Source organism: Triturus cristatus, chromosome 3_1 (assembly GCF_964204655.1).
Source record: "Triturus cristatus chromosome 3_1, aTriCri1.1, whole genome shotgun sequence".
NCBI lineage: Eukaryota > Metazoa > Chordata > Amphibia > Caudata > Salamandridae > Triturus > Triturus cristatus.
The window spans coordinates 448,774,740-448,801,210 of NC_140583.1; the positions used below are offsets into that span (position 1 = coordinate 448,774,740).

Here is a 26,471-nt window from a genome sequence, read left to right on the forward strand (position 1 = left end):
TCTAATGCTGTTTCCACCCCCAAGACCATCCAATGCCTGGAGCAGTTGTTTGCTACGTAACTGAATCCTTCTCTGAATTTCGGGATATCTATAAATATAGCCGGCTCATTACGTACTTGTAAGCCTTTGGGAATTATGTTAGACTGGAGATATTTTGTCAATACATGCCCGTGAAGGCGTGCTCTGATTAGCTTCTTCTCCAATCTCTCAATTTTGGCCAATTTTTCATTCAGACTAGTGTCTGCGGAAACTCTATCAGAGCCTAGTAGAAATCCAGACGCTCCCTGGTCATGTATCAATTTGGCTATATAGTCTTCACTATATGACAAAGTTTCTTTCTCAGACATACTAGAACAAAACACAAAATGATATACAATAGAAAAGATTTAGAAGAGATATAGAAAATTAGTCCAAAGACATTGAATGAGAGTAAAAACCCTCGCAGGTAAGAACCTGCACCATTTATATTCAAAAGAGCAATGGGGTGACCCAGTATCCCTCAGAACCTGGGTAGTAAGTTTATAAGGTAACAGTGGTTCTGTTGGGTGAAAGTATTGCTTTGCGCATACGGTTTAGTCAAGCATTTTTCAACAATGTACATTAATTTGACTTTAAGCAACACACAAGACAGATCAAATGCAACCAAAAAATTATTTATATATGAATTGCGTCATTCATATATGCATACATCAATATTTTCACGGGTGGCCGTTATGCAATGATGTGTTGACAGAAGTGACACAGTGAGAAATAGGTGCTCGGTGACAATGTGCGTGATATGTACAGTAGTTTAAAAGCGAATTTTTCGTAAGTGGCCAGGATGTGTCGAATAGTAAAACTGCGCTGTGGAAGAGTTCTTTTTTGGCACAGGTTCTATACGAAGGTCCACAAATTAGTCGACGTTTCATCCCTAGTACTGCCCTCTTGATAGGTCAGTGCGGGTCTTCATCAGGACTTGAATTAAAGCGTGACGGCCTGTGAGTAAAAGAAGACTAAGTCAGGTGTGTTGTCACTAGAACGAGGTTGATCTATGTGCTAAGGATGGTAGCTGACTCACCTTAGAAGGTCTAAGTCTATGGAGTAGGTAAAAATCCGGCGTGAATGTCAGGATTGGGTACACTCCAATGGTTTATCCTATTGACGGCCTGTGAAGTAGTTACACACATCGTGAATATTAATAATATTATATAAAGTTGTTAGATAAAGACTAACGAGAAAAAGGGGGGGCTTGAATTGCTCACCCTGGTTAATTCACTTGGGGCTCCATCATAGTGTTTGATATTGACGGTGTCTGGAAGATAATAAATAATAGAAAGGGTCAGCGTGAGAAAAGCCATGGCACCTATGCTGTGTGATGGGTTAGAGTAGTGCACGGCTGACGCTCACCTATTTACTTGGGCGGCGCTGTCTATAATCCAGATCCTTCTACCTCATTAGTGTAGGTAGGAATGGGCTTCTTCAGACGAAATTTTACTGTAAAGAAGCAATCATGAGGTAAGGATTAAATAGCCTCGAAGCAGGAAGAACGAGGTCTAAGAATAAATGCGGTCTCTTCGCGGTTCACAATTACCTTGTTCTGAAGAAACGAAAGGCCGGCCTGTGGGTCCTGGCTCGTCTCGTGTGAATCAGCAATGAATGCCTGCGGTGAGTATGCATATAAGCCTAATGTGGCGTGCGCGTGGACGCCGAGCACGGGTGGTTGCTAGGCAATCGTTTACGCTACGTCGTTGGACGTGTCAGATTCCATGCTGACGAAGTGCAAAGCTGTCATCTGGGGGATTCTGTGAGCCCATTGGTGCGAGTCGGGAAACGTCACGGGACGTCACTGCTCGTCAAATGTTGCCATGGTTACTCCGTAAAACAAAGTGTGTCATCTCCTCGTCAAGCGTTGCCATAGTAACTACTTAAACAAGGTGTATCCTCTGAGGGATTCAAAAAGCGCCGATTGCTGTGACGTAAGTGTGGTGTGGCAAGAGGAAACCCGTCACTTGATATCGGCAACTTTGATTTCGAAGTGAAACATAGTGAACACAATTCACAAAACAAGGAGTGTAATTGATAATGGCATATACATCGATCGAAATGAGCACTTAATTCGAAAGACGGCATAGACATACTGTCTACATACGTAAAATGTACTGGAGTACAGATAAACATGGTAAAATCAATATTAAAAGATTACGGTGATTTATATTCCATTTTCGGTCTTAGCAATCATGCACATAACATAAACCAATTCACGGAGTGACAAACAGGACATAGATCAAAGAGTCAGGGCGTTCTAACTAAGCTTGAATGGGGAGGAAGAGAGATTATGTTACACTCAGTGAATCTAAAGTATGATTCAGCCAGTATTGTGTAGTCAAGCGACTCCTGTATAACGCGTTACGGGGTAATCACAGTAGGCCCATTTGCTTAGAGATCTCCTCCATCTCATTCAACCCATTCTGGACCGAGTTAAGCAAATGGATCCATCTACACTCTTTGTAGTTCAACAACCTCGCTATTGACCCACCCCTGCTGCTGGGGACAATCTTTTCAAGTACCCACCATGTGATGTTGTTGGGGGAGTGATTGTGTGAGGTATAGTGCTCTACCATTGGGGCCCCATGTACCTTGCACCTTACCCTGCTCATGTGTTGCAGAATACGTGTTTTCACTTTCTGAGTTGTTTGACCCACATATATAAGTCCGCATGGGCATTGGATGGCATAAATGACATTCATGCTGTTACAGTTTGTGAATTGGGAAAGTTTGTATGCTCTTCCAGTGTATGTGAATGTAGTTCCTTCATAGCATACATCGCACGCCTTGCATTGTCCACATTTATGATGTCCAGTTACAGGTGCCAACCCCAAAAGGTCCCTGAGGTCCGGTTGTTTGGGTGTGTCCAAATATGCATTTACCACCGAATCCTTGATGTTTTTACCTCTCTTGAAGGCGAATGTCGGGTCTTGTGATGTCTGTAGTTCACTCGCTACCAGGTTCCAGTATTTCTTTACAACTTTCTTTATTTCATTGCTTTTAGTATTAAATGTAGTCACACAGACTATTTTTTGTTCCTCTGGTTGTTTTTGGTTGGTCTCCAACAGTTGCTCCCGGGGGCAATACCATGCCCGTTTCTTTGCCCGTTTGAGTAGACCTCTTGGATAACCTCTCTCTCTGAGTCTGGATACTAATATTTCAGATTCCCTGAAGTAGTCTGTCCTTCTCGTGCAGTTCCTCCTCAATCTGAGGAATTGGCCATAAGGGAGGTTGTCTCGCAGGCTGCGTGGGTGATGGGACTGGTATTTGAGTAAAGAGTTTCTTTCCATTGGTTTGCGATACAGATCACAGTATAACAGATTATCTTGTGAGCGGAATGTTAAGTCAAGAAAATCAATTGATTCGTTATTGCTCGTCATTGTGAACTGGATATCCGTAGATCTCATGTTTAGCCAGGTAAAGAAATTGTTGAGTTCACTGTTATCCCCATTCCAAATCATTATCACGTCGTCTATATAGCGCTTCCATACCGCGATAGCATTCAGGTATGGGTTGTCCAGACTATATAGATGTTCTTCTTCATAGTGGTCCATGTATACATTCGCCAGACTTGGGGCATATGTAGCTCCCATGGCCACGCCTTTGCACTGATAATAAAATTGTTTCTTGAATGTGAAGTAGTTCTTTTTCATGGCAACGTCAAGTAAAGAGATCAAAAATTCAGTGGGGATCCAATGCGGTCTTTGTCTGGAGTCCAATGTGTTTCTGACGATGTCCAATGCCGTGTCTTGAGGAATTGAAGTGTACAGGGAGGACACGTCTAGTGTGACCAAGAGCTGGGTCTGGGGATCAAAAGCCTGTCCTTCCAGTATTTGGATGGCATGTGTCGTGTCCCTTATGTATGATTTCGTTTTAGACACGAAGGGTTGTAAAAAATGGTCTATAAATTGATTGAGTGGCTCCAGGATCGAGCCACATCCCGAGACAATGGGTCTTCCGGGTGGCTTCTCCAATCGTTTGTGTATTTTAGGTAAGGTGTAGATGGTCGGTGTTCGAGGGTTTTTGCTGTTGAGGAAGTCATGTTCATGCTGGCTTAGGAATCCATTTGAGAGACCCCCTTTGGTCACTTTTTCTATCATGGATTTAAGAAGAGGCATCGGGTCACGTGGGGTCGGTTGGTAACTATCCTCCATTCCTAGTGGCCGTTCAAGCTCATCCACATAGTCGTCTGTGTTTTGAAGTACCACTGCACCACCCTTATCCGCTGATTTGATAATGATGTTTTTATTATCGCTCAAGGATCGTAAGGCACTTTTTTTTTTTTTTTTTTTTTTTTGGCTGATAGAGGCAGGGATGATACAGCCACGGTGGCAGCCCCTTACTCGCTGGAACGTGTGACCGGTCTTTTTCACCCCTTGGCTGCGGTTGCGGGACTGCTGCCGCTCCTCCTGGCTGTGGCGCATAGGTGCTTCCGGAGGGCCTTGTACCTCATGCGCGCTGTTGTTCCATACGCGCCAGCAATACCCCTAGAGGGTTCTCCCGGAGGTGGGGGGGTACTTGCGGCCCCCGCACTGACGTGCTGGTGGGAGGCAGACGTACACACACCGGGGGACCTATACAGGGACGGTTAGCTGATACCGTATGAGACCTTAGTGTCGGCGGACGGGCTCCCACCCGGCGGGTTCCTTACGCACCGCTCACTACTGGCGAGCTTCACCGCCAAATGGGGAAGCATGGCTACGGAGCCTGGCCAGCACCTAACTATGCAATACCTGCACGTCATGGGGAGGGGCGGGCACCTGGCCCGCTGGTTCGCCGCCTCGTTACGGGAGCACACGGCGGTTGGTCTGGGCCCGCTCCGCGGCAAGTGGGAGCTGGACCTGGGGAGGCCACTGGCGGACAAGGAGTGGGCGAGGGTCCTTAAAAGCCCAGTGCGCATCCCCCGAAATATGCGGTTCCGCCAAATCCAGCTGTTCATAGTTCACAGGGCCTACCTCACACCTGAGTTGATTAATAGGTACTTCCACCGCAACGACGCGCTCTGCCCTCGGTGCCGGGAGCTGGGGGCGGGGTTTTTGCACATGCTGTGGAGCTGCCCTGAGTTGCGCACCTATTGGAGGGCGGTCAGTGGGCTGTTGGAGGGGAGTGTGGGTCGTAACATCCCCTTAGACTGGCCTGAACACATCTTACACCAATTTACAAGATCGCCCAAAGACAAGGTAGCGTCCCGATTCCTGGACATGGGGCTTGTAGTAGCAAAGCGCCTCATCACCAGGAGATGGAAGGCGCATGACCCACCACACACACGGGCCTGGAGCTCCTCATTCCAGGCATGGGCCAGGGCGGAGGGGACTGCCATCCGTAGAGAGGACACTCTGGGGCTGCGGAGGGAGCCCATGGCGGACCGCTGGGAGCAGTTGCTTGCTGAGCTCCGGCGCTTGGACGGGGAGGGTACCACGGGCTGCATAGGGGTGGTCAGTCATGACAGCGCAAGCGGCGGCGCAGTGCAGGCAGTCTCGCTGACGGGATAGCATAGCCCCTATTATCTCTGGCCTAAAGACGAGGCATCTGCAAACACTTGGGGATAGTTGCATCCGTGGGAGCTGGGGGGGTGATCCAGGGGGTGGGGGGGGGGAGAAGGGGTAGGAAGGGGGAAGGAGCAAACTATGTGTATCACTGTTCACGCTGCCTCTGTTATGGGTTTTTCTTTTGCATTGTACGTAACTTTTCTGTTTTTTTTACGCCTGAGTTGTGTGGGCGATATAAGTTTCCATGTACGGCTCAGTGGCTGGTATGCGGTGGCGATGGCCCCTTCTCAAGTGACGACACTAGAACTGATAAGGACAATGTAGTCGGCTCCTAAACGGGTGGTGGTTGGCGCATAACCCGACAGCAGGTTATATTCTCTTGACTGCAGGCACGGCTTACCAATCTGTATATGCTTATGAATCTCTGTGTGTAAAGTATGATGCCATAACATGTATTCTTTTACCAAAACTACAAACTAATAAAAACAGATTTGCAAAAAAAAGCACGACCTCGTGCTAATTAAACATACACATCCAATGGCTTTAATTTTAAAGCCTAAGCCAAGTTAACACCCAAAATCAGAAATAACGTCCCGATGTCAAGGCTCAAGACCCATATTAGCACCTTCAAAACACATACAGGAGCTTGCTGCTCATAACCAAGGGAAGGATTAAAGTCCGGACTATGAAAGGCACGGCCATCCCAAATAATTCAGAGTGTCCACTCTACCCGGGAGATAACGTAGAAGATGGGTGGTGGGCGCACTCAATTTTTAAAAAAATGAACGAAATTCTACCGATAGGCGTGCAATATTGCCTTATGCTTGCGTGGCACGTGTGTTGTAAGAAAGGGGGTGGCCTAGTATAAAGTTTACTAGGACTGCAATATGCACAGCAAGAAAATTTTTTTAAACATTTAATTCATTTTATGTCAGAATAAACAATAATCATATTCAATTTTACACATGAATTTACACAAAATACATGGTTATTCAATATATATGCATTTATACAATAATAGACACAAGTGGCTATTTGCGTGACTTTTCAAACACCTGGATTTCCCTTGGTGTCTAGTTTTCAAAAATGTACAGGTTTGCTAGGTTTCCCTATGTGCCAGCTGCGCTAGAGTTCAAAATCTACAGGTAGGCCCATTGCTAAAATCAAGTCTCTGCCTAGTGTGATGTGTATTGTTGGAAATTCCAAAAATAAATTTAAAAAAAAAAAAAAAGTCTGTGCCTAGTGGGCTTTGTGCTGCCCTGGGGGTGAATCGGGGGGGGGGGGGGGATTTGCCCCGGGGCAGAAAGACTGTGGCTATTTTTGGGGGGCTTGGAGTCATTGGTATGCCCATTCTGGGCAGCCCTCACTTCCACGCATAAAAAAGCCAGCGTAATCGCTGGCACCTAGTGGGCTTTCTGCCCCGTACGCCCCCCGGGGGAGCAGAAAGACTGTGGAATTTTTGGGGTAGGTGTGGGCATTGGCATGCCCATTCTGGGCAGCCCCCACCCCTACATCATAAAAAAAATCCCTGGTGCCTAGTGGGCTTTCTACCCCCCCAGGGGCAGATCAGGGGCTACTGCCACCATCTGTCCCTGGGGGGGAGCAGAAAGACTTTTGCATGTTTTTTGGAGGGGGTATTGGCTGGCCCACCTTGGGCAGCCCGTACATCAATAAAAAAAAATCCCTGGTTTCTAATGGGCTTTCTTGCCCCCCGGGGGGACAGATTGGGAGCTACTGCCCCCATCTGCCCCCAGGGGGCAGAAAGATTGGAATTTCACTGGGGTGACAGCATTGTCATGGCCATTTTGGCCGGCCCACAGACCCCAACATCAATAAAATTAAAAAATGCCTTGTTTCTAGTGGGCTTTCTGCCCCCGAGGGGCAGATTGGTGGCTATTGCCCCTGCCTACCCTCTGGGGGGGGCAGAGACACTGACCTTTCTCTGGGGGGGCATTGCCATGCATCAATTAAAAAAAGTCCCTGGTTTCTAGTGGGCTTTCTGCCCCCCCCAGAGGCAGATTAGGGGCTACTGCGCCCGTCTGCCCCCTGGGTGGGCAGAAAGACTGACATTTCTCTGGGGGGGCATTGCCATGCCCTTTTTGGGCAGCCCCCACCCCAACATCAATAAAATAAAAAAACTGGATTCTAGTGGGCTTTCTGCCCCCATCTGCCCCCCAGGGGGGGCAGAAAGACTCATATGCCCAAAAAAATATGGGGGGAGCAAGGGCCCTTGCCCAAGGGGCCGCTACCCTCTCCCTGGTGCTAGTGAGTAGATCCCTGCTTGGGGATCGTCCTCCTAGGGTGATCCCTAAGCAGGGATCCACTAGAAAATGGTAGCACTGGGGAGATTCTCCCCTTTCCAACAATACCTCTCCCATCTGTTTCGGTGCTCGGGGGGCTGAGATAGCCCCACAACCACCGAAACTGAGAAACTGAAACTAAGTTTCAGTTTCGTTTTCATAGCAATGACGATTGCGCTTCATGTGCACGATCGTCATTGCAAGGAAATACAAAGATAGGCCTGGGGAGGTTGGGGAAGCTCTTCCCCACCTCCCCAGGCAAAAAAAAAAAGGGAAATCCCTCTGCTGTCTGCAGCAGAAGGATTTTCTGAGCATGTGCTCATGACGGAATGGTTCCGTCATGAGCACAGGAGTTGAGCACAGGAGCACTGGTGCTCATGCCGGAACCATTCCGTCATGAGCACCCAAAGGATTAAGGGGAGCAAGGCTGGCATTCACTGCGCCTCTTTTACTGCCAGCCTTGCTTCCCATAAGCAAGGACTATAGTAAGATGCCATAGAGTTGTATGTCAGAATGTCACGCACAGAAATATTCAGCTGTAATGAATATTGTGTGTCCTAAACATAATTTGCACACATTTTGCCTAGCTGGCATTGATTTTGGATTAATCACTCAAATGGGGCAGTATTTCATAGCAGATGATATTTGGAAAAAGGCCCTCTGGTTCCATACCATGGCAAACGTTTGCTTACGGCTCCCATTAATGGTTTGTGTTGCCAGACAATGAAGGTTTGCTACTACATTATTTTTCGCAAAATGACACAAATTGATAGTACGTGTTTACTCATCCACCTCTTGTTGTTCACTGTATGTCTAACTGATACAAGTCTGCTTTCTAGCATGTCCTAGTCAAAGCTTTTAATGCATTGAAATGGGTATGGCCAACCCAACCTGTTTATCAGAAGATGCAACAGTCCCACCACAAGATGCAACTGCCCAGTCAAATGATGCATCTGTGCAGTCACATAAGTAACTGCTTTGTCACAAATGCAACACCACAAGCTGCTTCTACTACAACTAAAATAGCCATATCACACCCTGCAAACATCATATGAGTAGATATAATTGAATATACAACCATCTCAAAACATCCTGAAACATCTCTCTACACCAGCCCCCTTAACACAATATCCCACCAGATTATGCAACTGTCCTGAAACGAGATGCAACTTTTACAACACAAGATACAACTGCCTCATCATTAGATGCAGCTATCTCACCACGGTTCATCTGCCTCACTACAAGCTGGAAAGTCTTCATTTTACGTTTTGATGACCTAACTACAAGATGCGGTCCTCACAAGGAGAACTATACACACCACCAAATGCAGCCACCGTACTACAACGGCAGTCTGTTGTGAAGGGACTACTGCCTCACCAAAACATGTAGAAGTCCTATTACAAGATGGATCCACGTTGCCACTTAATTAATCTCTGCCGGGAAGTTCACTCAAATAATGTTCCAATGTTCATACTAGCTTTGTCTGCAGCTCTTGCTAATTTGCTCCAGTCACATTACAGCACCACTACTATAATTATGGTGCATATATTCAGGCAGGAGGCAGGATTTAATGCTTAAATTCAGTCAAGTGTTCACGCAGTCAGACAATTCTCCAGCAGTATATGCCTTCTTGCATTTCTACAGGCAATCTGTACACAGACCTGCACACACCTTCAACAGCCATTGCCTTATCAGCTGTGGACTTCTAATATTCCGTGTTTATGGTGGAATAAAATGGTGAACTATGTTTTTTGCTATTAAGTTATTAAAGCTACGCTGTTTTATAAAAAGCACTGAGTACAAAAATCAAACAGTACAAAATTATGAAAATGTCCCAAAAATTATGAATATGAGCACAGTAGCATAAGGAAACAACACACAGGCGTACAATTACAAAGAATTAGCCTGGAAAATGCTGAAATAAGAATATGATTTTAAGATGTCTCTTGAAAACACCATGGATAAAGACAGTGATATGACAGTTGATAACTAATTCCACATTTTAGGGGCTAAAAGGGAAAGGACGTGGATCAAGAGGGACCACAAAGACAATTCAGAAGTCCTTTACTGTAGATTGCCTGCCACAGACCAAGCTAATAAACAAGATACATAAGACTATAAACTATGCTACATTTAAAAATGATGCAGAAATAGTGATACTGGAAAGATACAGGACAGCCAATGAACACAAAATAAGTAAGGTGACCCATGAAACGCATTTTTGAGACTAAATAAGATGTGAACATAAAAATAAAGAATAGCTCTGAATTGGGAAAACAGCATACTACAAGCAGAGATGAGAGATAAACAAGGGAGGACGAGAAATAAAAGGAATTCAGTTAAAGAATAAGGGTTGCATCTTTGAAGGATTTAAATAGAGAAAGTGGAAACCAAATCAAGCTTCAATAGCAAAGGCAGAAGCAAAAACATTAGCATGAAAAGTACTGGCTACAGCTGGAAATTAACAATTTATTCAAAGTATGTCCCACCTGCTTATGCACTGCGGGGCATATTCTCAAGGAGCTATCGCCGAGTTATCGGCACTTTATCGCAGCCAAAGTCGCGATAAATTTATCACCCCATTCACAAGCCGGTGCTAACAGCCCATAGCACCAGTATACCTGCGATAGCAGCTGCAAAAAACGTCGCCAAAGATTACCCTGGCAATTATCGCTAATGAGATGCAGAGTAGGCGTTCCCGTGCAAAAAGCCGCATCAACACTACACCGCAACATTCTCAACGACCAGCCAGATCGGCGATAAGTCCACAAAACATGCGATTTGGCTCGTTAGCAGCAGGAAATTAACACCTGCTCTTACCTGGTGCAAAGTCGGACGACAGCCTCAACAGAAAAGGGAGCCCAGTCCAGAGCCACACCTGAAGAACAACAGATGCCATGGAGCCACTGAACATGTGTGCCGGACACCCAAGAGGGCCACACCACCTACCGTCACCACCCCCAGGACCACACCCCCTCCCCCCCACCGGGCCCACCCTGGGCACCCTTCACCTCCCCCGGACCAAGACACTGCACATCAACGGCACGAAAACATGAACAAAAGCACCCACCTGATGTCGCACAATTGCAACCATCAACATACATGTGAGCAGTGAAATCCTGATTCATTCATTCACCATTGAAAGACCAAACAAAATGTCACATTCTAATTTGTCACCAAACAACTATTTTGAAGAGTCATGGCGGGGCATCCCTGGACAATCTGTGTCTCACAGCCTGCAAGACAATATCCAAGATAAGAAGGTGTGTCAGGCACTCATCAAAGGACAGGGAGAGAGAGAAAGAGAGAGAGAGAGAAAGAAAGAGAGAGGGAGACTGAACAAGGAGCGCAAGGCCAATTGGGCCCTTGGCTCATGCAAACATGCCAACAGCTGCGTGTGTCTCGAAATCTGTGCACCCCAAATCACAGGCCTGGCATCAAAGTCAGCGCGAAGTCAACATCACATTTAAGAAATGCAAGCACTAGTCAGACTAAAATCATGAATGTAAGCTCCTTTGTCTCAACACACAAGGCTGAAGGCCAACCGAACCCCGAGCTTGGTCCTGAATGCGGCTGGCACTCCCTGCGTGAGATACCATACCAGCCTCCGACGACTCCCACACCACGAACTGCGCAAATGAAAAACCAACGTGCCCACACCCCACACATAATTGTCCGTGCATGACCTACACCTGCAAGGGATGCCCTTGACACATTGGATAAAAATTACCCATACGTCCAAACATTGCACACACATACGACTCATTGCCCAGAGCTGTGGCATATCGTCCCCCGAACCTCCGCCGGTCTGAGGAGTGCCGATGCCACAAGACCAACAAACGCAATGGCAGGCATTCCCGGGCACATGCACAACCCCTGTCACGTGGAACTGTACAGTGCACAAATGCTGCATCTGTTGGGATCCCTGCCAATGGCAGTGTTGCAAATCAGTTTCCGTCTGAGTTTCCGTCTTGCCTACGTCACCTGCGTCCAGCCCTGGTTCCACTGTTGATCATGCACATTCGAGTGGCCCATGGAGGTGTGCCTATCCAACGCAACGGTAGCTGAATTGGATTATGACCTGACAGTGTGCCCCCTGTCGGCCCACAAACAGGAGTGTCACCGGGATAGCCGTGCATGGGATGCACTGATCTTTGGCCTATGTGCTGGCAGTTGCGCATGGGAGATTGAAACCACTCCTCGTGTGCAGTGACCACATCGAGGCGCTCCCCAATTGGGCTGTGTTGCGGAATGGGAAAACGGCGTGGACTGAGCATATTTTCCCAGACCAGTTAATGGATTGGCTCACCCTGGTGTTCCTTGAACCCAACAACGACGTACTATTGGAACAGATTGCACATGAAGCTGCACTGGCATTCATGGACGAGTATCTACGTTCCTGCAGCCACATCGGATTGTCACCCACAGCACAGGTCCCAACACCTTGTTGCATCATGGGGAATGCTCACATATCCCACCACAACAGAGGACATGTCTGCCCTTGTCTGGACTCTGAATGCATGTGCGTGGAACTTCGCGTTTACACACACCTGTGCAAGGTGATGCAGTTCCATGGTCGGAGCAGCACAGCATCGTTTGGCAACGTTACCAATTCGGACACACTGCTGGGGGGAGAGTTCACATATGGCAATGTAGCACGACATGTGACCTTGTCGGACCCTTTCACCTGATCACTGTCAGCAGAGCAGACAGTCGGCGCAGTCCAGTGGCAGAGCACTATGCAGACCTCATGGGCTGTAAGTCGTACCCCCTCACATGGGGCAATGGGCAGACGCCAAACAACACATGACTCGTCCAGCAAGGCAAGGTGGGCTGAGACCGTTGCCATCCGTAATGATTGGTGTTAATTTCTGTCTCACCATTTCCTGCACCTCGACATGTTCCCATGCTGCGTGTGAGTGTCTTAAGCATGTGCCTGCATGTTGTGGCCGTTGCCTTGTTTGTACTGACACGCACATGCCAATAAAGTCTACGCAACTTCACTGGTGTCTAACTGTGATGAGTGTTGATTAGATTGACCACTCGTGTGCCACAATGAGCATCGTCCCTACACAGGTAGGGACTGACTGACGCATGTACAATGTGGGTGGGTCCCTTTTGACAGCACCATCTCTGTGAGCCAGACATTGTTTTGGAATAGTTGTTGGCAGACCTGTGCACTTACGTGTCTTCAGCAATGTGAGTATGGTGTCCAACCTCTAATCACGTGGAGCAATGTCATAAAATCATAACAGAATGTGTCCACACAGATGTGTGTGAGTAGGTATGCAACGTGAAGTACTGTTGTCACATGTGATGTTGGACACCACTACTAGCCTGCTACCGATTTGGTCATTCCTACACACAGCCCTATTCAATACATGGATGTGTGCCTACGTTGGGGGGTTGTGAGATTGTAGTTGATGTGCAATGGGGTCACAGCTAGTACTCACCTTCACAGTCATCCAATTGGCCATGTGTCTCAGGGATAAACATGTGCATTGGTGTCATTCACCAGGGTGTACCTTCTTGTGCAATCATTGTCCCTACATCCAGCCATACTTTCATACTTGAGTGAACACAGTCATGACACATCTGTGTGATTTCAAATGTTTTAATCACATTCTGGTGAATGACGGAGCTGGAGCTGTACATGGCCATCCAAGCCCACATCACATGGAAGCCCAGTGGTGGGCCAACCAGAGTCCTTTGGGGACTGAAAAGTGATTTGGAAGAGGGAGAGTGCAGTCCACAGCAGGATTGCTGTGTAATTGTCAAGCAGTAAAGATATGGCAGTCCATGTCGGGGTCCGGGTGGATGTCACAGAGTGTTCCGGGGGTCAGTGGAAGGTGTTGTACCAGGGCATGATGCATAGGGCTGAACCAGGGAGGGACGGGCTATCTGGCGGTGATGGATGCTACTACCTCCTTCCTCACACAGTAATTACCATCCACATCTTACTCCTCTGATACTTCTTCTGTGGCTGGTGTGTCCGGTATGCGTGGCGGTGTAATGGCTGCATCACTGTGTGCCACTGACACATCAGGGTGCGAAGGTGATGGGGCTGCATCACTGTGTGCAACTGACACATCAGGGGTCGGAGATCTGTGTATCGAAGTCCCCGCTGCAGTTATCTGGGACTGGCTCACTGGCAGCAATGGCAAGATGATGAACTGCAGGGCATGGAAGATCTCAGCTACATCTCGCTGGTGTTGAACCGTGGCAGCCATACTTCCATACTGCATCTGCTCCATGTTCTCCATTGTCCTCCGCATCTGTGCCAACTCTGTGCTGTCATCGCTGGTGCATGTCTGACTAGACAGTTCTTGTATCCGAGTAATGGCCCCAGCGAGGTCAGCCAAGGATTGTCAGTGAGCATGGTGCGGACAGGGGGTGTCCATTAGGGACTGTACGCAGTCCCTGATGGGCCTCAGACACCTACGTATGGCATTGAGTTTGGCTGCCACGAGCTCGAAACCCACCCGCGGCTGATCAGCCAACTCCACCTGGCAACCCAACACATGGCATTAGAAATTCCATGTATTGTTCATGGGGGTCCTGGGAGACAGCTGTGGTGGTGTGTGTTTCCTGCTGTGTGGTCTGTGCAGGTGGTGGGGTCACCTCGAGGCAGCTGGCCTGCCCTGCTCCTGGGGGTGGGGTGCAGAGGCTGTCCATTATCCGTGGGAGGGTGTCTTGACATATGTGCAGGTTGTTCTCTTCATCATCACTGATGGGGTTTGTGGTCTGCTCTGCAGTAAGTGTTGATTGTCCCTCCGCAATGTTAAGGGGAGCTGCAGGTTAACAGAGTTGACGCTTTGCAGATGTTTACATACAGACTGCATGACAATGCACATTGTGACTGATTTGGAGGAGCTGGCTATTTGATGGCAGACAGTGGGATTTTCGACTACATGATGGATGTGTGCTACTACCCGTACAGTGTCAGGCAATGCCAGATGTGAATGGACAGTTGCACAAGCGGAACCTGTTGTGTCCTCTGTCCTGTGGTGTAGGTGTTTCACCTTGTACCACATTGCTGTCATTGCTGATGTTCTGTGATTGCTATGTGTGTATGCTGCATTGTGGGGGAGTTGCCCCTGCAGCTCAGATTCCTTGTACCCTTAACCCTTTGAGGCGGTCTGCCTTTGAATTGTGTGCTTTTCGGGGGCTGAAACGTTTGCGACTTGGGTCATATGTGCTCTTGGACAGATTTTGTGGCCTTGTGCATCGTTTGTCTGCTGCGTGTATTGAAGGGCATGGGTTGTGGGTGCACGTGTCAGAGTGTGACGTGCTCCTTTACGGATGTGATCCGCACTGGGCCACCTCCATGTCTATTCGTGCACCATGTCATGTATTTTGGCTGCTGCTATGCTATCGGTCATGCAGTGTCACTTGCATAGTCAGTGTGGCTCACTCAGCCGCTGCTTTTCTGGATTCATCACATGTGCATGGCTCGATTGTGTCATTGGTGATTTGGAGGGGACCCATATGTGCACATGGTGGACAGGGGCCTACTTGGTGTTTGTATGTGTGCTGCAGTGTTGCAAGTGTATCAGTTACATGTTCCACAGTCATTGTGCGTGTGCAGTGTGCTCCACATGATTGTGCATGTGTGCCATTGTGCCCATCTCCCCCCGTCCCCCAGTCCCTGGTGGTTACTCACCCTGTTGCTGTTGGGTCAGGTCATTTCGAGCTGTGTCCAGGCCCACAACTCCTGCCACCATCTCCACACTGATGACTGTGGCCACCATTTCCTCCAGCTCATCCAGCTCCTCCTGTGGTGCAGGACTCCCACCTCCAGTCACCCTTGCTGCCTTCCTGTTGACGGCGAGTTTCTCCTTGGTTTGGCTGTGCACTTCATTCCAGCGCCTCTTCACCTCCTCCATTGACCTCATCGACACTCCGACTGCATTGACTTTGGAGACGATGGAGTGCCAAATTTCCGTTTGGGTTGCCAGTGCCGCAGTGGAGGTGACGAACAGTTGTTGATGGTGTTCTATCACCTCCGTGACGATGATCCGGTCTTCCTGAGGACTGAACCCTGTCTTCCTCTTCCTCTTCTCCTTGCCCTTCCCCGAACACGGGGTTCCCTGCTGGTCCTCCGTGGGGCTTGTGGATTTCGGATTGTCTTCTGCACTCGTTCCGGGTGCATCCATGGTGCTATGCAAGTGGAATTTTTTTTTCTTTCTCCCTTTTATGGTGCATTTTCTCACATGACGCATGGGAATTGGAGGCCTGTCGCTGGTTTTCGCTGATTTTGGTATCGCGCTATGGGGCATCGCAACTTTTTGGGCGTGCGTGTTTCGCATTTTTTGTTTGTCGCGTTATTTTTTTGCGGTCATTTGGCGCAATATCATGCTGCTATCGCATGGTGCCGCCCGGTTGGGAATTGGACGTTAAGACGGTAATATTTTCTCATGATGGACTGCGATATGCAAAGTTGCGTTAAGCTAAATTTGCGATGGTTATCACACGTTCTTGAGAATATCCCCCCGCATTTGTTGAACAACCATCTAACAATCTCAGGGTTACATGACCGTACCCTTTAAAAGGGACTACAGTATTTTTAAAACTAACTTTATAGAGTCTATGACCTCGAAGGTGCGGGCTTCAAATATTACTCATCTGATAGTGTATATGTAAGTGAAATGAAGTCCATAGGTGGAGGTGGACATGAGGTCGATATTAAGTGGTTAGCAACAGAGAGTAACTGGGCGCTTGACCACTCAGGTAGACTTACTTTGGTCCTCTGTTAGCTTACAATTGGTAGTTGTTTGGTAACAAGCATTTAAATCAAAACCGGAGTGATGCAGCCTCTGAGGTGTTGAGCCGTTCTATTTTGATTTCAATAACTTTTATCGGTTTCACGAACGCAAAACAAATAAAGAGACAGAGCAAAGGAAATAAAACTACAGTAGTACATCAAAGGTCAGATTGGATAGAGGAAGTAAATCAGATAATGACCTTGGGAACTGGTTTTACAAATGACACAGTGACGATGTAAGAAATAACCAACCAAACAGGTAACATATGTTTTCGGTCAGCAGAAAAAAAAATATGAGGTACATATGTTTAGGTGATTGTCTTAGCCAGGTTACAAATATCGCAGCTGAGATGGCAGCGATAGTTTACAATAACAGATACGAGTACTCATGCTGGTGTTGAGCCGTTCTATGGGAGAATAGGTTGCAGTATTTCATTTAGCGAAACTCCGGGAAGCCACGAAAAACAATTAGAGGCCGTGCCAAATATATCTACATAATCTAGGTAATGTAATGCAATAATGCAAATATCTGTGATCTGTCTGCATCTAGTCTTCACAAGCACAGAAACAAACATTTAAAAAACGCACTCGTTGTGTCTTCGCTGTAAAACCTGCTGTTTGCTTTCTGTGCGCGGACTGTCAGCACAGGACACGTTTGTGCCCAACATGTTTTGTGAAGATTAGGTCAGTGAAATCCAAGGGGTGGGTACTCTGGGCGGCCCACTCTCGCACACTCAGACGAGTACACTAACAGGCACTTTCTCACATGTATCACCTCCGGTACACCCTGACCCACGTCCACACTTTGAGGATGTGGCGTTACATCCAAAGCTGCCGACTGTGGAACTGGAGAACCAGCTTCCAGTCGGCTTAACATCTGGTGATTCTAGGCAAATCACTTAAAGCGCGCATGTCAATACAGGGACAATTTAGACACACGGTGCTCATGAGAAGCTGGAGCCCAGTCACGTGGCAGCGGCAAATAAATACAAGCATTTACAATGCAATAGGTCTCGCATTTGCAAAAGTTAGAGCTATTGACATTGTAAATGACAAACCTTTTATTTACGTGTTGGTTTTAAAAACAGATAAATAAATGGCATTGTCAATTACAATGCCAATAGCTTAATCTTTCGCAAATGCGAGACCTATTGCATTTGCAATGCAATAGGTCTCGTATTTACGCCAGTTTTAGCTATTGACATTGCAAAAAACAATGCGTTGTATTTATGTTTCAAAAACCAAAGCATAAAAAGGCATTGTCATTTACAATGCCAATAGCTCAAACTCGCGTAAATGCTAGACCTGTTGCATTGCAAATGCTTGTTACAGCAGGGCATAAACAGCAACAAATTGTCGAACCCCCAGCCATTTTGGAAGCTACCAACACAAGGGTGTCTGATTTCTGGCGAGTTCTAAAACAATTACAGCCCCTTTGCTATGGCCCTTTGATATCCCCAACCTGCCCAGGAGGCGTCAAAGGTTCCTACATTTCTGGAAGTGCAACCATAATACGTTTGTTCCACCACTACTAGACACAGCTACCCCCTTACCTAATGAAGGTAGCCTCCCCTGACCCCCCAACCACCCAAAAAAATCTATAAAAACGTATCTATAAAAACTTTTGTTTAAAAAAAGATAACACACTAACCATGTGCCTCCATCTGAAAGGATACCTCCCTGCAACCCCTTGCTTCCATTTGTCCACCAATGCAATCTATGCACTTTAATCCCGTTTCAGACGAGTACACGCACCAGAAACCCTGACCTCCAAGTGATAACACGGACAACTATTATAGTCAAATAATGTAAGATGCTGCTTCTTGGTAGGCTGCCTGGAGCATCTTACACTGCAGAATATAAACAGGAAAGGCATGTGGGCACCAGACAGTGGTATATAATAAAAAATGCTAATTAGGGAATGGGCTATAGAAGTGCACTCCCTTCCTTCCGAGTAGGAAGGTGACGGTGCATTAACACTGGTATAATGCCGTAATACTTCACAAGTAAATGCAGTTACAAGTTAGATTAGTTTTTTACCGAGCGGAATTCCACACAGTATTTTATTTTTTATAGGGATTAATGGTAGGAGGTAAATGTGACAGATGGCCTGTGGGCGGGTCGGGCATCTGGCAGGACTAGATGGGAAAGGAAGCTGCTTTGTGGGTAAGTATTACATACTCCCCCTGTGCTGGTATGGGGTGAGGCAGGGTCCAGTAAACAGCGCAGGGCTGCATTGTATAACAAGTTTGTAAAGTTATAAAAATTTTGAAGTTACATGAACTGTTGTGCGGTTAAGTGTAGTTAAATGTAGCAGCACGATCTGAAAATACAGCAGTTCAAAGGAAGGCATATGGGACAAATTGTATTTGGGGATAAAATCAGCATTTTGCAATGGGAGGGGCAAGAGAGTCATGACTTCGCAGGGTTTGGAGTACTTGTGGGGAAAGCAATGCTAGCAGGAGCTATAACCCCTGTATGAAATGTCAGCAGAGGGGAAAGAAGGATTATGGAGGTGGGGGGTGCAGCAATGGGAGTTTAGCGCCCCTGGGGGCTGATGCAGCAGAGGATATGGGAGGCTCCATTTCCAGGGGGGGCCCTGGTGCCTGGAGCAGGGAGGGGTGCTGCGAGGCTATGCCTCCCCTCACTTCTAGGCTCAGCTGCTGCAGGAAGTGTGTGGGGCTGAAAGTGACACTGCAGTGAATAGTGCCTGATCTGTTTAAGTCTGCAAAAACATTTTATATTATACTTTTTTTTTCATTGAGCTGATTAAAAATAATAAACACCACAGTTTTCTACAGAGCGAACTTGACCTGACGGTATTGGTCCTCTTTACATGAGCAGCAGTTACATTACACAAAGGCAAATTAATTTTTTGGGTACAAGGAGAATTATATGATGTCAAGCAGACACCGAGACTGGAACTTAGCTTGCCAGGTTTTAACTCATCACACTACATCCTTTCTTACATTTAAAGAGTAGAAACGTTGGGAAATATAGCAATTAGAACTCAGTGGGGGAATAGTGTGCTTTTCATTCATATATTTGCACTGCAGCAAACAATACGGGTGACAAATCACAGCTTTTAGGAAAACATGTTGCCTTACTTTAATTGCTGGACCATCCAATACAATTGACAGATTTTGGTTGTAATAGAGGAAGCGCCGCACTTCAGGTGTTCCTACTATCCTGCCACAAGACCGAGTAGGTGAAGCCCGCTAACTGCGTAACAAGTCCATAACCAAAACACACGTGACAAAAAAGAGGAAGGGCCCGTCATCGCTCATGAAAAGGGAGAGAGAGTGCCTTAATTGTGCTGTGTAACTTAAACAAAACACTTCACCTCTTTCCTGAGCCTCTGCACGAACCCTGCTGCTAGAGCTGCAACAAGAAACGGTGTATAATGCGAGTTGTATCAATGGTAGGCATCAATTCTATAAACGCACAAACGTACGGTATTAATGTAAATGCACACTCACTGGCCTTGCTTGCCCTCCATCTCTTCTAGTGAGGCACAAATAACGGGAATACAGCAAAACACCACAATCAAGTCAAACCACGTGCGGCGGCATTGGCAACAGCAATATTAAGAACAGGGCACAGACTCTGCTGTGTGATGCCCATTCTGTCGGCTGTGTTAATAGCCGAGGGACTGCTCCATCCTGGTTTAGGGCCACCTCGCAGCACCCCGCCATTGTCCTGTCTGCACTTGGAAAGTGAAAGTCGGCATGGCGCGCTGATTGTAAGCTAGCAAGCCGTTGTGCCAATAAAGAAAACAAACACGCGCCTCCATGACCGCCACAAGCTGCGAGAGGGGGGCGGGAACAAAGGGAACTGGAACACGGCCAATGGGTGGGGGGCGGGAACAGGAAACTAAAAAGCAAAAGGTACACTGATCTCGCTACGAAACAAACAAGTGGGATTACAATCAACACAATTCCTGTCTCGTGAGTCATTGTGGTTACATCAAAGCTCGGCGAGCAACAGTGACTATAAACTAGCGGCAGCAGATGAAGTGATTTGCCCACAATCACGGAACATTACGTTAAAGCCAACACTTCCAAACTCGGCAGCTGGTGGTGGAAAATAAACAAGGAAATAGTCCCTAAATGAGTAGATAACCCCAAGTAGCGGAACTAAACTGTAGTTGGTCGATGCTGCTTCCTGCAAAACGGAAGAAAAACGGAAGTGACGTTTCGGACCACCAGCCAATCAATGTGATACATAAAAAGTGCAATGCCAGATTTAACCAATGGCAAGCGAAAATACAAATATAAAAACAATGGGTGGAGTTTCACCCAACATACTAATTACTTGATGTCTCGGAGAGGCAGCGCATGCGCTGCCCTTTGCGAGACCTAAAACCTAAAAAGCATAATGCAATAGCTCTTGCATATGCAAGGCTTAAAGCTAGTGGTTTTGTTAAACATAAAAGCGGGCGCCATGCTCAATTATAAAGTGCAGCGCCTGTTTTGTAAGTATAAAAATGGGAGCCTTGCTAAAACAAAGAACGGGCCCGTACACAGTAATTTAAGAATATTTCTGAACGTGGGCACCGTGCTAAAATATAAATCACGGCGCCAAGCACAGAAACAAACACACTTGTTGTGTCTTCTCCGTAAGGCTCTGGATAACCAGCTATGTGCTTTCTGTGTGCAGACTGTCAGCACAGGACAATTTTGTGCCTTATATGATTTGTGAAGATTAGCTCAGTGAAATCCAAAGGGTGGGTACTCTGGACAGCCCACTCTTGCCCACTCAGGTGAGAATGAAAAAGGGTGACACAGGGGCGTGTGTCCATAGGTACGTGTGGGAGTTGACCCCCTGACCTCCCAACTGCATCACAGAAATACAGTTGGTTGACCTGAGGGCTGTGTTACCTCAATTGCGCATGTCAGATTGGCCGGTGTTTTTCACTATGGCGTGCCTGACATGCACAGTTCAGGGTCCTGCAATCAACAGCTGAAAGGCAGCTGAGAAGCAGCGGCACAGCCCTGAAGGTGTCCGATGGAGCGCCGTGTTTGCGTACTCCAGCCAATCCTAGCACTGCTCTTATGGGCTTTAGCATTCTAAACAGCAAGAGAGGAGTGCTGGGATTAGATCGGTTGACATTGTCCAGCAAACAGTGCGAAGCAGGAGGAATTCGGGTGTACGTGTGCTGTAGAACACTGTCAAGAAAGTTACGTTTATTTTTATGTTTGATTACATTTTTTATGTGCCCTACCAATTTTAAAATGTAGCAGCTGCCACTAGGTTGACACATACATGCTTGGTAACATAACAAGACAGCTTCCTTCAACAAAGAAACCTGGTATTCGAAAAAATTAGAAATGCTTTGCAAGAAATTGGGTTACTGGTTGAGGGGAGTGAAACCCTTCTCTAGCAGAAATTCCAAATCTCCGTTTGGGAGAAGTTGAAAGCAAACCCCAAATTAACCTGGCTGTGTTTTTCCTTATCAGATTTGACTGCAGCGATCGAGTCAAGAAAAAATTAAAAACAGAGGTTCATTATCCACTTAGGAATCTGGATATTTCTCCTTATTGTTCAGCACCATTTCAAAGGCTTCCAAAGTACAACTTGTATGCAGTGGTGGTGAGTATAAAATAAGGTCCCTTACTGGTAGTGCGTAGCTGATTGTCTTGGGCATTTTGCAGATGTGGATTCTTTTTGTTTTATCATCAGTGCTTCATGTTCCCATTATGTGGACTCTTAGCCCAGTAGGAGAATCATCTGGCCTACTTCTGTAGCATAACATTACATAACATGTATCTGTAAAGCACCCCAACAGGGCTGTCTTGGCACTGACTGAAATAAAAGATGTTTATTTGTGTACACCTGTATGTACTATTACATGTATTTGAGAATTAGCCCCAAAACATCTGAAATAGTAATATTCAGTTAATACAAATATAAAGGACTGTCCCCTTGCTCCACTTTTACTAATAGAGAGTTGGGGGTGTCGGGGCCTATTCACAAAGGCATGTAACAGTGTGTAAAAGAGTACTTGTGAAGTTATACTTCCCATACCCATGAACAGCTTTGTGAATCAGCCCTTAAGTGTATTTATTTTCTGAAGGTTATTTCAAGCGCCACCTATTTTATTTGACTCTTTGGAAACTAAAGCGGGATTTAGAACTTCAAGGACTGGCTGCAAAGCGGTGGCTAGCTTGACCTTATATAAAATTCGCCAACTGTTTAGCAAAAGCAAAATCCAATATCTTATCACGAGGAATTTGTTCCCAGCACGTGAAAGACATTTGAGTAATTTTCAAGCTTGGCACCGCCAAGGTACACATGGCAGTCCTGATCATGAAATGAGCAGACAGGAATTACGCTCGAGGGGTCACCTTAAATACGGTGGCACCTCAGATACCACTGTCAGAGGTGGAGGGGAGAGGGTTATTTCCAGCTGTAAAGCTGACAGAGGCCTCTGGCATTGAAAAACACGGTAGTGCCCCAACTGGTAAATGAGATGGGGATTAGAAGAGACCTTGAAACTGGGACAGAAACAAAAATAGAACTTTTGAGGGAAGGAGAGGAAGCAGAGAGGGATTCGGAAAGGAAGGTTACATTTGTTCAATGTTGATGCAGCCTGAGAGAATCAGAAGTACCTGTGTGAGGTGTGAGGTGTGCCCACCGAGCAAAGAAAACGACTACTCAAGCAGGCGGTGTCAAACAATTTGCAGTATTTTCTTGGCCAGCCCCAATGACTCTTCTCATCCTAGCAATTGTTTAATGAAATTATATGATGGTATCACTGTCCTGAAAGACATGTTTTAATTTACCTCACTATTGCCAGTAATATTGCAGAAAATATCATAACGGGAGATTTCAATGTCGGAGTTCACTATGAAAAAACAAAGCCAGGCTCCAACCCAGTAGGGGATATGCAACTATTGGGAATTGAGCTAATCCCCTTACCTAACAGTCAGCTGTGTCTGGCTTTAGCCTTCTCACAGACCCTTTATTGATACAGAAAGTTTAGTCCAAACCCTTTTTCTTTTGCTTATCTCACTACCCACCCTGTGATCCTGAGGCAGCCCCCTTCCAAACAGACAAGCATTACCCTTGCATCAACTCTATTCAAATGCCTAAAAACATACCCAATAGAGATATTTAACTCTCTCTAGAATCACCCTACGTGCTTATGACCCTAGTTGAACCCATGTGAAGACGAGGCTAAAAACAGTGTCTCAGCAGACCAGGAAACAGTTCAGCTCACCATTGACCTATAATATGAAAAGAGCCAGCAGCAACCTGGACCATGTCTGGTGCAGAAAACAAAATCAGAGGCTGAAATTGAATGTTAGAAACGCCACAAAATCAGATGTCAACTCTATCAGCCAGTTTGAAAAGCCAGCAAACCTTGTACTATCCTAATCGGGAGATTTTAAAACACCTTTGCACCTCCATAGTGCTGCAAAGAACTTCTGACTTTAACCCATGCAAAAATAAAATAGATCTGTGAAGCTTTAATCTGCAACCTGAACCATGCCCATTGCCCCATACTGCCCCACACTGCATATCCCCTTCACTGCCTTAAAATTCGTAGGATTAACTGAAGTATTGCGGCCCTGAATACAGTATACCTGTGAAAGGTAAAAGTCCCCAGCTGCTCAATTATGTAGTTACAACTGCTGCCTTAAAAACGTGAACCCACAATGACACTTCCAGCTACTGCGCAATTTCAAACAGATGATACCTGAGCACAGCTCTGGCTAGTGAGGTTACTAAACAACTGTAGAAGCCACCCATCCCCCCCATGACCAACAATCAAATTAAAACCTCCATCAGAACCACACTTACTGCTATCGACAAGGACTTCACGTCTATCATGGGAGAGTCAAACATGGCAGCAGAGGCGGCTCCTCTGCTAAGGCGCTGCTTTTTGCAGTGTAAACAAAGGAAAAATAAAATGATAGTAACTTGGTGTTATTAACCCCTTCGCTGCCAGGCCTTTTCCCCCTTCTGTGTCACACCTTTTTTTGGTTATTTGGGGTAGTGCGCGCTGAGGCCCCTGTAACTTTTTGAACACATAAGGTATCCACGCCAAATGTGCGTCCTTTTCTTCCAACATCATGGGGATTCTAAAGGTACTCAAGGTTTGTGGATTTCCCTGGAGGTGTCACAGAAATGAGCCAAAACACTGCAAAATTTAGTTTTTTTGGGTTAAAATTGGAAAAACGGACAGCAAATGAAAGCATCTGGGTTTTTCCCTGCAAACGTTATCAAAAAAGGGTTTGTGGGGCTGAAATCACCATTTTCACAGCTTTTAGGGGATACCATACTTTTGTCAGAAACCCAACATTTTTTACACAGTTTTGGCATTTTTCTGGGACATAGTCTATTTGTGCTATTTTTTGTGCTTTCGACCTCCTTCCAGTTAATGGTAGAAATGGGTACAAAAGCAATAATGGATCCTGGAAAGCTATAAATTTTGGAGAATTAGACAGAATTCTGAATTCAGCAAGGTGTCATTTGTGTATATCCATCAGGGTTTCTTTATAGAAACTAACAGTTAAATATAGGATAAATTGAAAATTAGTTGAAAAAAACAGCCTTTTGTGTCAACGTTTTCACCTGTAACTTCTTCTAATTATGACAGCTCTTTGAAAGCAATATACCGTTACATCCGCTGGACATTGCTGGTTGTGGGGATATATAGGACTTGTAGGTTCACCAAGAACCCGACGAACCCAGAGCCAAAAACTGAGCAGCAACATGCAATGGTTTTTATTATGTACCGGGTATATAGTAATTATTCTGTAAAAATGTGTACATGGACAAATCGGTATGAAAGACACCTATGTATTTCTGAAATGGGAACAAAATATATAGTTTAGAAACAGTAGATATTTGCACATTTCCGAAATTGGGAATACTCATACTAGCATGAGAATTATCAGTCATTCCAGGGAGGTATGGCTTGCGTGGATCCCCCAACGTTTCCTTACCCAGAATGCCCTGCAAACCTCGAATTTAGCTGAAACAAATCACCTTTTTCACACATTTTTGTGTGGGAAAGTTGTGGCATCACTGGGTTGACACAAATTTCCTACCACCCAGCATTCCTCCTGGTCTCCTGATAAAAACGGTGCCTTACTCGTGTGGGAGGCCCAAGTACCCGCGACAGGCAAGGGCCCACAACGTAGTGAAGCAACAGGAAAAGTGCTTATCCCAAAACGACCTGGTTTTGCAAGGGGGGTCACTTGGTTTTTTGGCCCGGTGCTCGGCGGCCACCTAGGGAAACCTACCAAACCCACACATTTATGAAAACTAGACACCCGGGGGATTCCAGGGAGGTATGGCTTGCGTGGATCCCCCAACGTGTCGCGGGTACTTGTGCCTCCCACACAAGTGAGGCACCGTTTTTATCGGGAGACCCGGGGGAATGCTGGGTGGTAGGAAATTTGTGTCAGCCCGGTGATGCCACAACTTTCCTACACAAAAATGTGTGAAAGAAGTGATTTTTTCAGATAAATTTGAGGTTTACAGGGCTTTCTGGGTAAGGAAACGTTGGGGGATCCAGGCAAGCCATACCTCCTTGGAATCCCCTGGGTGTCTAGTTTTCAGAAATGTGTGGGTTTGGTAGGTTTCCCTAGGTGGCCGCCGAGCACTGGGCCAAAAACCCAGGGGACCCCCTTTGCAAAACCAGGTCGTTTTGAGATGGGCAATGTTGATGTCGCCTAAATATGTCTCGGGCCCTTGCCTGTCGCGGGTACTTGGGCCTCCCACACAAGTGAGGCACTGTTTTTATCGGGAGACCCGGGGGAACGCTGGGTGGTAGGAAATTTGTGTCAGGCCGGTGATGCCACAACTTTCCCACACAAAAATATGTGAAAAAAGTGATTTGTTCAGCTAAATTTGAGGTTTGCAGGGCATTCTGGGTAAGGA

General features: G+C 46.4%; 1 protein-coding gene across 3 annotated transcripts in view; it reads left to right on the forward strand.

Annotated features, from left to right (window-relative positions):
• Positions 1–26,471, forward strand: part of USP50 (ubiquitin specific peptidase 50) — a 290,206-nt gene that overhangs the window by 231,318 nt on the left and 32,417 nt on the right. For all 3 annotated transcript variants that reach the window (XM_085646339.1, XM_085646340.1, XM_085646341.1), the window contains exon 6: positions 22,037–22,169. In XM_085646339.1, the coding sequence (XP_085502465.1) occupies positions 22,037–22,169 (133 nt within the window). The remainder of the gene's footprint in view (positions 1–22,036; positions 22,170–26,471) is intronic.